The sequence below is a fragment of the Acomys russatus genome, chromosome 5, assembly GCF_903995435.1.
Source record: "Acomys russatus chromosome 5, mAcoRus1.1, whole genome shotgun sequence".
Taxonomy (NCBI): domain Eukaryota; kingdom Metazoa; phylum Chordata; class Mammalia; order Rodentia; family Muridae; genus Acomys; species Acomys russatus.
Window position 1 is genome coordinate 28,839,750 of NC_067141.1, and position 12,219 is coordinate 28,851,968.

General features: G+C 54.4%; 1 protein-coding gene across 7 annotated transcripts in view; it reads left to right on the plus strand.

The window, feature by feature from the left end:
- The window catches only part of Nrxn2 (neurexin 2), a 113,742-nt gene that overhangs the window by 85,451 nt on the left and 16,072 nt on the right, over positions 1 to 12,219 (plus strand). For 4 of the 7 annotated variants that reach the window (XM_051145984.1, XM_051145977.1, XM_051145979.1 and 1 more), the window contains 3 exons: positions 752 to 933; positions 5,124 to 5,295; positions 9,136 to 9,225. In XM_051145984.1, coding sequence (XP_051001941.1) covers positions 752 to 933; positions 5,124 to 5,295; positions 9,136 to 9,225 — 444 coding nt within the window. The remainder of the gene's footprint in view (positions 1 to 751; positions 934 to 5,123; positions 5,296 to 9,135; positions 9,226 to 12,219) is intronic. The other 3 variants (XM_051145978.1, XM_051145980.1, XM_051145983.1) reach the window with 1 other exon arrangement.

A 12,219-nucleotide genomic window follows, 5' to 3' on the forward strand; every position in this document is an offset into this window, starting at 1 on the left:
AGAAGAGAGAGGGTGGGGTGGGGGAGGGCGGGGAGAGGGAGCCTACATCTCAGGCTCCCACTCTCCTGCTTCTCTCACCTACATCCCTCTCTGTCCTTCTCTGTCCATCTGTCTCTCTGCCTCCTTCCTCCTCTGGCTGTCAACTTTCCCCACCCCACCCCCCGCCATGTTTGCCTCCTCCTTCCTGGGCAGGGTTCCAGGCCTCTGGGCTTTGGCACCCAGGTACCCTTGGCTGTGGAGGGTGGAAGCAAGGATCCCTGGACAAACCAGGAAGATTCCCAGGGGGCTGGGAGGGGACAAAGGGGCTGGCACTGGCAAGGTGCCAATGATGAGCTGTGAGTCACAGCTGCCCACAGGCCTTCTCATCTTCCCGCCATCACTTGAGACTCCCTCTTGCCTTGTTGCTGCTTGGCTCTGATCCCAAAGAAGCACTTGGAAGAAGTTGAGCTGGTCAGAAGCCGACCCCAGGTCCTTCCTTCACAGGACATTTTTTTTTTTTTTTTTGCTGTCTGGCTTTCCTTGCAGCCTCTCTCTCTCTCTCTGGCCACACCCTCTGCGTTACCTGAATTGCTATAATTAAAGCTAGCGTTCCTAATGAGGCAGCTACATACACAGGCCCTCACCTGGGCACCTGGAGTTACAGGGCTGGTGGCTTCTGTGGGATTCCTAGCTGAAGCTCTGTGTCCTCAGGCTCTGGCCCCCAGCGCACTCCCACTGACATTTCTTCCTCTCCATTTTCTTCTCTCTGCAGCTGGGACCACATACATCTTTGGGAAGGGGGGAGCGCTCATCACCTACACATGGCCCCCCAATGACCGGCCCAGCACAAGGATGGACCGCCTGGCCGTAGGCTTCAGCACCCACCAGCGGAGTGCTGTGCTGGTGCGAGTGGACAGCGCCTCCGGCCTCGGGGACTACCTGCAACTGCACATTGTAAGAACCCTGGCCTCAGACCCCATCCTGCCATTCTGACTCCAAATCCCCTCAGTCCTCACTGCTGTGGATGTCACCTCACATCTATCCTTGGTGGGGAGGACTCAGGGTCCCATTTCCCTCATGCCTTGAAGTATTTGAGATTCAGCCCCCTCCCAGTCACTCAAGAGCCACCCCTTTGATGCATAGACCGACTGTGTCTTCCAGTCATCCTGAGTGTCTGTGAGCTTTCCAGGCCATTCCACTGTAGGCATCAGAAATGTCCTCACCTTTAGGGTGTCTCTGGGCTGCTGCTCTCCCTGTCTTCTCTCTCACACCTCCTTACCCAACAGCAGCCACCTGTGCCTCTTTGTCTTGACTTTGGATCCCACCCTGCCTTTGTTCTTCCTGTGACTTGCATTTCCATGACCTTTGCCATCCCACTGGACCCTTGACTAGGCCTTTCCCATGGATTCTCCTCAAGTTCATTCCCCACTCATCTCTTGGCTGAGCCTCACATCCCATTTTATCCCTTTTCCTTTCTCTTTGTTCACCCCATGCCTTTTCCTGTGACCACTGGCCCTGTCCCATATTCTGTGACCTCTGACCTCATTCCACACCCTTCTCTGTGACCTCTGGCCATGCTCACACCCTTTCCTTTGACCTCAAATCCTGATCTATTACCCCCACCCCATGCCACCTCGTGACCTCTGATCTATCCGACACCAATTCTTGTGACCTCTTGTCCTAACCCACACCTTTCTCTGACTTCTGGCTCTGCCTTGCACCCTTCTCTGTGACCTTTGACCTTGTCAGATTTCATTTCTGAGCTTAGCCTCTCCCTCACCCCTTCCTTCTCCACAGTCTTAAGCCCCAGCCTCTGACCTCAGCCTCTATACTAGGCCCCTCCCTCCCACCCTCCCTCCCTCCCTCCCTCCCTTTTCCAGTCTGCATCCCCCATGCTGGCCCTGGCCCGAGCCCTGGACTCTGAGGGTAGAACAGGCTGGCCAGGTTCTTTGTGCCAGTTGGAGAGGTCTGTGTGGGGAGCCCTGGGTTTTGAGGAGGGAAGAACTGGGAAGGGAGAGAACAGCAGAAGAGGAGGCTTGAATAGGTTCTGACCTTCCCCATCTGAGTAAGGATAGGGCTCCTGGCTGCTCCCACACAACAGCTCTTCAGGTCTGCACCCCTCCTCCAACACCAAGCTGTGAAGGGAGAAGACCCAGGGGAAGGCATCTTGTGAGCAGAGCTTGGCTGTTGGCAATGGCAAGCCTTGGTCCCCAGGAGGAAAAAAGGACACAGAGGGAAGTGTAGGGAGTGAGCTGGAGGCGAGGCCTGGGGAAGAGGCCTGAAGTTCTGTGTGGCAGCCTGTAGAGAGGTGAGGCACTGTGAGCAGCCATGTGGTAGTGAGTGTGTGGCAGTTGTCACAAGAGAGATGGCTGTGAGTTGAGGTGACCCAGAGAGACCTAGCGTCAGTGGGCCCTGGTGGAGTGTGATTGCTTTTATGTTTCCTCAGAGCAGAGTTTGTTGTGGTGGCAGTCACCTGTCAGTGTGGTTGGGAGTCATCACGTTTCCTTGAGTTCATCAGCCATCCCCTCTTCTCTGTCCTGTGAGGACGTGTGTAGCTTTGGAGCTGATGGTGTGAGTTTGAACGCCAGCACTTGTCCTTTTTCTGCTCAGTGTCAATGCAAGTCACTGCAGCCCTCGGAGCCTCAGTTCCCCCCGGGCGTGTGGCACACTGAGAGGGAGGGCAGAGGCTTAAATGGGATCACATGTGTAATGTGTTTATTGCACTTCCAGGATGGGGGGTGTACTCAGCATGCTGGTCACCTGTGACTAGCCACCTGGGCAGCATGTGTGTGCATCTGGGCTGGCAGGTTTAGGGGGTAGTGCTTCCTCCTAGAGCAGGAAGGGCAGGGAGCCTTGAGGAGAACTGTGTCCTTTTCCCTCAAACCTCCCCTGGTGCAGGGCTGTGAGGGAGCGAGGCCTAGGTGCTGCAGAGGATGGGGAATGATGCTGAGAAGGGTGGAGGTCCCAAGAGACGATGGCACTGAGGGGGACTCGGGTACCAGATGGGCTCAAAGCCCCTTGGGGGCAGCCCCCAAGTCCCCTCCTCCCCCAGTGACACATCAGCTCCCACCACAGAGTCGTTAGCAGTTCTCAGAGAGTGGGGAGGCGGCAGCAAAATAAGAGAAAAGCAATTTGACGTTTCTAATAAAGCGTCGCTCCACTTTGCCAAATTAATTTTGACTCCCATAATTATTTGCTGTAGGAGCGGCCGCGTTCTCCCCACCGCCGCCTAATGAGGTAATTGGGGAATTAGGAATTAATGACTTTAACAGAAGTGACAACTGACTTCACATCGGGAGCAGCTCTGGGGAGCTGCCTCTCCCCCGGAGTGCACAGCTCCAAGCTTGGCTGCCTCCTAGGAAACCCAGGTGTCCTACCTTCCAGCTCCTCTGGCCAGTCCTTTGCCAGTCCAGCTCCCAGCCTGCCAATGCCCTTGACCATTGTCACTGCCCAGGTGGAGCCTTGTGAGGGGGAGAAACCCTCAGAGACATCCAAGGGGCTGATACTATTCTGGATGGTATCATTACTAACAATAGTAACCAGGAGGCTTGGCTGTTCCCTTGCCTGTGTAGGGAGCAGATGATGATCGCGTCTCCCTGGGGATGTTGTCAGTCTGTGGGTGGTACATGGGTGGGGCTTGCTAAGACAGGCAGGGAGGCCTCAGTTTCCTTGCTTTACCTCCCAGGAGATGGAGAACAGCCTGTGTGCACATTTGTGTGTGTACAGGTGTGTGTGGCTCGTCCAGGATCTTGGGCTGGGGAGAAGTAAAGCCCACAAGTGGGACATAGATCACCATGGGGACCATAACTGCATGCCCTGCTCTTGAACCCTGTCCTGCTCCTCATCCCACCCCTCAGCTTTCTTTGCTTCCTCTCCCCACATCCCCAGGCCTTTTGGCTCTCTTTGGATATAGCTAACAACCAAAGGGCTTTTCTTGCTCAGGCTGGACTGGGAGTTTTCCGGTGTGTCTGTGTGCTAGACTGGGTCTCTGAGAGTGATCCAGGGGTCTAAACACACCTTGTGTCTGTGCTGTGTGGGAAGAGGGGGGGCGTTGGGCTGACTCTTGCTGTATTCACAATGGCTGCTGGGAGGTACAGGAGAGTAGAGCAGAGGTCTAGCCTCCACTGGTGCTGAAGGCAGGATAGCCTTAGCATCTCTCATGCTAGGCTCTTTAAGCGAGGGTCTCCCCAGACTAGTGGGCAAGGGACAAGAGCGAGGGCACCGGTTTTGGAGGTAGGCTAGTTGGGACTAAGATGCTGAGTCCCCTCTTAGGAGCAGTGAGACACGGATGCTACCCAGTTTCTTCCTGGGTAAAATGTGACACTACAAGTTTCCTCAGGGCTACTGTGCAAGTTTGGGGTCTCAGCAAAGTTCCACCTCTCGCTCCAGTACCACTGGCCAAATTATTTGTTGGCTAGACCTCAGGTGGCCTCTTCAGGCTCTGCTGTGGGCCTGGTTCCTAAGTTTGCTGGCCCTTTGCTCCCTTTCTGCGGTCCTTAGCCTCTACCTGTTCTTCTTCCTTCCCCCTCAAGTCCCCAGTCCCATCCCATCCCAACACCCCAAGATCCTCTTTCTCTAATAAAGCTGGCATAGTTCTACAGGCCTCTTCTCGTCCCTTGTCCGTCACCCCCCCACACTTCCTGAGTCCAGGCTACCCCGGACACCGCAACTGCAGAGGTCAGGTCAGACTCCGAGAAGCTGTGCAGACCTGGGGGATGGGGCCAGGCTGCCCCCCTGAGGCTGCGAGCCTTCCTTATCACAATGCCTCAGAGAGGCCTCTACCTCCTCATCCTCATCCTCACGTGGACCTCAGGGACCCTTGCATAGCATAGCTGCCCAGTAAATATTTTCTGAATGTTCTGGATGAACCTGAGGGCAAGAGACAGATGCTATTAGTGGAAAGGGCTCCGTGCCCTGTTCTGCAGTACTAGGTAGTGGTCCCCAGTGATAAGCCTCCAGGGTGCTTGGTTGCCTGCATATGCTAGGGGCAAACCTGCCCACACCTTGGGTAGTTGAGACCTGAGGAGGTGTCTTCTAAAACCTGTGAGAGGCTGTTGTAGAGATACTTTGGGAACCTCGGATGGAGTTTTTCAGGGATACTTGTCTTCTCCCATTGCTAACCCGCCCCATCTCCCTGTCCCCAGGACCAGGGCACTGTTGGGGTGATTTTTAATGTGGGCACGGACGACATTACCATTGATGAGCCCAACGCCATCGTGAGTGACGGCAAATATCACGTGGTGCGATTTACTCGGAGTGGTGGCAATGCCACCTTGCAGGTGGACAGCTGGCCAGTCAACGAGAGGTACCCAGCAGGTAGGTGACACAGGCCCACAGAGGAGAGGCACAGCGACAAGGTGGGACGGGGTAGGGTCTGGCAGCCTCCCATTTTGGAATGCTGTGGGGCAGGGCAAAGTGGAGAGGCTTCCAGCTGTGGGACAGGGTGTGGCTACGGAAAAGACTGGGTGGAACCCTGGTGGGGGCATGGCTAAGGAGAAGTCCAGGTGGAGATGGTGGGAGGGTATTATTTGGCGGATGAGGTTGCAAAACCAGAATCCAGTTTGGGGATGGACAAGAGAAGATGAAGGAGGTTACAACTAGGGAGTATCTGCTATCATTGAGGAAAGAGTAAATTTAGAGAGGAGGGGCAGGTTGGGAATGGTGAGACCTATTTCCTAGGAGAGGTTCACAAGTTAAATGAACAGTTCTTGACAGGAGGCATAGCTGTTCCTAAAAACAGAACCAGCCAAAGACCTGAACTCAAGGACCCATATTAGCTTCTGTAGATGCTGGAGAAATAGCTTAGCGATGAAGACAGCAGGGACTCCAGTGTTTCAGGCAGCAAAGGACATGGTGGAAGGGAGAGAGACATGATGAGAGTGCAAGGGAGGGTCAGACACCTTCAGTAATCTTCACAAGCAACATACAAGGTACAGGGACCCATTCTTGGCCTGGGAACCTAGAGATGAGGACAGAGAGAGCCTTAGTTCCTAGGGCTAAGTTGTGGTGGTCAAGGACAAAGCAAGGTCTTAGAAACCCAGAGGAGGGAGGAGGATGAGGCCATGGGAGGGGAAAAAGGAAGCTCAGGAGGGAGCCTCGGGGTGAGAGGAAGCCCGAGGAGGAGTGATGGAGGGTTCTGGAAATAGTCACAGAGACATCTGCAGAGATGGAGGCAGCTCCAGGATTGATGCAGAGAGATGCGGAGATGCTGACACAGACTCGGCGAGGGAGAGAAGAGGTGGACAGAGCCCTGCAAGAGGCAGGACCAAGAGGGAGGGGAAGGAGAAACACTGCGGGGAGGACAGAGCTGCAGGGGCCAGCTGCCCAGCACACAGGAACCCCACCACCACCCCCCCAGCAGCAGGATGACCACCTGTGACCTCCAGTGCCTCTAGCCAGAGTGACGGAGCATGAGCAGGACAAACCTTCAGGGCTCACTCATGTTGAGACACAGAAGCCAGTGCAGACTCACAGTCATGGTGGCTTACACCTGAATGGCTGTGGGCAACCCTTGAGTTAAGAGCTACCCACAAGCTGGGCATGGTGCACACACCTTTAATCCCAGCACTCAGGAGGCAGAGGCAGACGGATCACTGTGAGTTCAAGGCCAGCCTGATCCATAAAGTGAGTCCAAGACAGCCAAGGCTACACAGAGAAACCCTGCCTCAAAAAACCAAAACAACAAAACCACCACCAACAACAAAAGCTACCCACATTCTCGTAGTAAACAGAGGCTGACAGATGTGCCCATAGGCCACCCTGACACTCAGATGACCTCAGAAGGTGAGAAAGGCAGAGGGGTCCATGAGATAACAGCTCTGCAGAGGGATGCTAGCTAGTGTACTCCCAGAGCCCTGGGCATATGTGGGGCCAGAAATGCCAACTCTCTCACACAGGCCTGTCTCTGCTCCCTGTACGCCTAGCCACAGCAGATCCTGACAGCCAGGGGTATCAGAGCTCATTGTCTCAGGGGAACAGGTACAGTTCTTTGCAGTAGTGAGGACATAGGCCTATGCTGGTACGAAGAGTTCACCGTGCCCAGTCAGACCTTGTGCTTAGAGGTTCACTTCCTCAGGCCAGAGGCTAGGAGGAACACACATCCTCTGCTGGCTCTGCCAGGACCCCTGGATAGATATATGGAAAGGCTGTCTGGCATCCCTTGCCTGTAAATCTGGGTATCTTTTTATTTTATTTTTTTTCTGGTGAGGGGGAGTCAGGCTCTCTCTACATAGCCCTGGCTAGCCTAGAATTTGCTACCTTGGCTAGGTTGGCCTTGAACTCACAGATACCCACTTGTGTCTGCCTTTAGGATGCTGGGATTAAAGGTGTACATCACCATACCTGGCCTTCCACCCGACTCTTAGAGAACACAGAGGTATAGCCTGTGGGTTCTGACTCAGTGGAACTTGGGATTTAATCTTGGATCTCTACTGACAGACCACAAGACCCGGATCAAGTCATCCAGTCTCTCGGAATCTATAGGGAAGAAAAGATGTCATTAGCTCAAAGCGCTTAGGAAGGTGCCCTGCATGTCCACATGAGCATAGGCACATATGGTCCAGAGAGCTGTTCAGAAGCAGGAGCAGACCTGCCCGGGGATCTGGCTAGGCTAGTGTAGCCGTGTGGTGCAGAGAGAAGGCTCCTACGCCGGCATGAGTGGCTTAAAGCAGCAGAGTGGCCATATTCTCAAAGGACATCATGTCCCTACCCACTGTAGTAGCTTAGGACCACTCACGGTTCACAGAGAAACACAGAAAGCCACACTGACAAGCCCCTTTTCACATAGGTGTGCATGTACCCCTATGCAACACACCACACACGCTCTCTCGTGTGCACACATACCTCCCCCCCCTTTCTTGTCTCAGGGATTGGAGCTTGAGAGTGGAGAGAGAACAGGTGGGGTATCCAGATGGGGAACCAAGGATGAGAAGAAGGGTGGGGCTAGAACTGGGGGAGGGAGTCTGAAGGAGGAAGGCTGAGGATCTGGCAGGGCCTGCAGAGGAGGGAGATGGGTGGGGCCAGGGCTTGGTTCTAAAGGGCACCGAGGGACCGAGCATCTCGAAGTGGACTGAGATGGAGAAGACAGCAAGGCAAAGAAAGACCAGGAGCAGAGGAGGGCCAAGGACACCTGCAGGAGATGGCACGAGAGGGCCATGGAGAAAGGGAGGTGTGGTCTGAGTGGTAAGGTATCGGTGGGTACCAGCAGTGAAATCCTGAATCTGTAGAGAAGGGCAGTCTCGTGATTGCATCCCTGCACACATGAATGTGGAGGGCGCCTTTATGGAGGTGTTCCCGAAGGTGCGTGGGTGGCCTAGGCTGTGGTCTCTGGGCAGGTAAATGGGAGTAGGAAAGAGTTTAAACACCCATGCCCTGCTCTCCTCGTGGCCCTCCTGCCCCATGGCCTGTAGGCATGCCCAGGCCGCCTCTGTAGTAGTAGCCAGGTATACAGGCAGTCAGGACCAGGTGAGCTGGCAGCAGCAGCTTGCAGGGGAGAAGTGAGGAGGCCTAGGGTGAGGGAGCAGAGACGGAGCTGGAAGGGTGTGGTGGGCCAGGGGTGTGGAGGGAGGGAAGTGGGAGGTGGTGATGGGTCAGGAGTTGGCTATGACTTTGAGAAGTGGTTTAAAGCTCAGTGAGATGTGCGTGCTGGGCACCCCTTTAAATGCTGCATAAACCCTGCTTAACCTACCCCCTCCACTTCTAAACCACACTCTAAACAGTAAACAGCTGGACCGGCCCCCTAACTTAAACCTGCTAAATGCCCCGCCCCCACCCCACCACCCCTCTTTGGGATGGTGAAGGAAGTGGGCCTCAGCCTCAACAACTTGACTAGATAAACCTGCTTAACCTCTGACCTTCCAGCTGTGGGTTTTTTGTTTTTGCTTTTATTTTCTTTACATTTCTTTCCCCTTTTCTTGGTTTTCCCTCTCCTTTGGGTTACTCTCACCCCCAGGGGTGGGGTCGGCTCTGGATGGAGCCTAGGGAGGGACCCCCTATACCCCCACTGGGAGAGGAGGGGCCCAGCATTCTGTCCCCGCCTCCCTCCTCTCTGTTGAATGTGGCTGCTTGCTGGGGTCTCCTGAGAACTGCATAATTACTTTCTAAAGCCTGTGGACTGCACTGCCTGAGAAACCTACTGTCTTTCTAAACTTTTCCAAGGAAACTTTGATAACGAGCGCCTGGCGATTGCTAGACAGAGAATCCCCTACCGGCTTGGTCGAGTAGTAGATGAGTGGCTGCTCGACAAAGGTAACTAACCAGAATTAACTAACTAACTAACTAACTAACTAACTAACTTAAAAAACACTATCTTAAAGGTGCAGAGCTCTCTCCCCCACCCTTCCCTCTTTGTCATGCCCGGCCCCAAGTGGAGGGACAATTGTCCGGGCGGGCGCGATGCTCCCTCCTGCCCCTGCACTCAGCCTGTTTGTTTCTGGGAGGTGCTTTGGGAATAGGGAGGACAAAACCTGGTTTCTCCCTAGGGTGACCCTCGAAAGATGGAGGCACCCTTAAGTTTGTGCTGAGCTAAGACATCCCCGCAGCAGGAGGGGAGCGCAGGCTAGAAGGCTGGGTCTCTCTGGCCACGTTCAGGGTTAGGGTTAGTAGAGGGCCACAGGGCACCTGGAGGTAGGAGGGGTTTGGGAAGCAAGGAGGGCGGAGCCAACGAAGAAGGGCTCAGACGGGCTATCTTGAGGAGAAAGGAAATGCTTAAGCCTCGGACTGTACTATAAGGTCCCAGAAGCCTTCGTCCCAGGCCCCTTAGAAGTATCTGTCAGGAGACTAAGGGAGGGAGGGAAGGTGGTGGTCTCTTAGGGGTTCTTAGAGGTCTCTGCCTGCTGGTCTGATGAGGAAGACAGAGCAGGTCCCTAAGAGGCCCTTATGTGGCAAGAGAGGGAGAAGCTTCTTGTTGCCAGAAGTTGGGGGCCAAGGGCACAGCCATGTCATTCCCATTGGAGGAGGGGCGAGCTCTGTACCTCTAAGGCTAAACTCTAGTGGGGGAGCAGAAGTGCTAAAGCCCACTTAACCAGCTGATAACTGTGCTTTAAATGTCCACGGGGCTTTCCCCAATTAAAAAAAAAAAAAAAAAACCCAAAGTAACCTCCAGTCCCTGCACCCAGGGGCCTAAACACGCTGATAACCACATGTGATAAACCCACAGCAGGACAAAAAAGTTAAAGGGACTGTAACAGACATCGCTAAAACCTGCAGCCCCCAGCCACACTGGGCTGCTCTCACCAGTGGGGTGAACTTTAACCCTTTGAGGCGTTTGTGGAAGGTGGGGGCAGGGGCCACAGAGGCTGTGGATTCCTCTCTGTTACCCACCCTCCCCTCCTAGAATCACAGAGGCTGAGGGAGGAACCTGGGCTGAGTCTAGAACAACTTGTGATACCACCAACTCCACCCCCCCAACTCTTCGTGGGTAGGTTGGGAGAGCTGTTCAAGGGAGAAGCTGACCATGGGCCTAAGGAGGAAAGAGCTCCAGCCACACCTTCTCTTTAAGAAGCTACTCTTCTAGAAGTAGAAGCAGGTTGGGCTTCCCAAAGATGAGGAGGAGGAACTCACTCTTGGCGTGGCCTTCAGCCCAGTGCTGACCCCGTGGGCCTAGCTCTGTCCTGGGTCTTTGCTCAGCGTGCTCCATGTGCACCAGGAGAATAGGAGTAAGCTCCTCTAGGGCAGCGCTGGGTCTTCTTGGAGGGGGATATTTTATTGTAAGTGGCTGGGATACGGTAGGCCGCTCAATAAATGTTTCTGGAATAGTCCTATTTCTACTTCCAAAACATGTCTGGAGCAGCAGTTCCCGGGGGACCTTACAGTAGAGAGACCTGTAGTCAGATGGGTTTGAGATGGAACATTTTAGAAGGCCACATGCACATCAGGTTTGTACAGGCTCTAAGAAGGCTTTCTGGAAAGGAATCTGATTAACGGAGAACTCATCTGATGCTTAGGGCCCTCCTCTCCTTTTTTTTTTTTTTTTTTTTTTTTTTTTTTCTTATACTTTTTATGCACCTCCGCCTTTTATGGGCTGGGCTTGGCCATATGTGAGGATGCATGGCTGCTGGGGGCGGGGGCGGGGATCTTGAGCCAGAAGTAGGCCGGTGCTGAGGAAGAAGAGTGGAGTTGGGCCCCGCCCCCCTCCCCCCCCACCCGAGGAGACATACCAGCGACCAGCCTTGGCTGGACAGGTGTGTGGGGCTCCTGGAGAGCCTGTGTTTTTTAGAGAGGGTACGTGTCACATGTTGGACTGTCTCAGCCCAGGTTTGGGGGGCAGGGCTCCCAGGTTCCTAACTCTAAACCAGATCTCTAACGAGGTACTAACCAGAGGCTAACAAGGGCTAAGCCAGGTTTTAAATGAACACAGCTGAAGATCCGTGAGGAGAATGGGGCAAAACCGTACTCCATCTGCCCCCCTCCCCAATAACATCAAAACCAAAGTTAAATCTAAACTTAAACATAATAAATATCTTTTCTAAAAAACAAAACAACAACAAAACCAAAACAAAACAACAAACTCAGAGGGTTAAACTGACCCCCAGGTCCACTAAAACCAAAGCAAGCAGCCAAGCCCCTAGCAGGGGCCATCTAACACTGCCAATTGCAGGGCCAGATTGGAGCTGGAGCAGTTATTTTGGCTGTCAGTGAGCGAAGCAAGGTCCCTTTAACATTTTCCTTATCTTGGCTTGCACGTCTACACTGGGGGAAGGGCTCAGCTCCTAGGACTGCGGCTGGGCCTCAGTAGGCCAGGCTAAGCTAAGCAGCCTGGCCAGCCATCATAGAGTGTGCCAGTGGGTGGGGCCAGCCAGAAGCGGACCATACCGTCTGCCTTCCTTTGCTCACACTCGCCAGCCCAGCCGACTCCACCTCGGCCTGGCAGGACCCCCTCCCGCCTCTGTTGCCACTGTCTACTGCTTCGGAGGACACATGGCTTGAGGCTGGACACTGGGTGGGATGTTTGGGAGAAGAGAGAGAGAAGATGGGAGTGGAACTGATGGCTAAGAACGATGGGTGATAGCCCCTGAGTGGGATCAGAAAGGGGGGGCAGGTGCAGACGCAGAGGCATGTGCATGGTGGGGACAGGGGGTGATCAGGCTCCCTTTCCCAGCCCATGTGTACCCCGGTGGCCCTCTCCTGTGGGGGTCCCACAAGGCTGGGCCAGAGCCTCTGGCTAACAGAGACTTTCCCTTGGTTGTCTGCCTCTTCCTCATTCCTTCCCCACCCACGTTCTGGCTCCGCCCCCCCACTCCC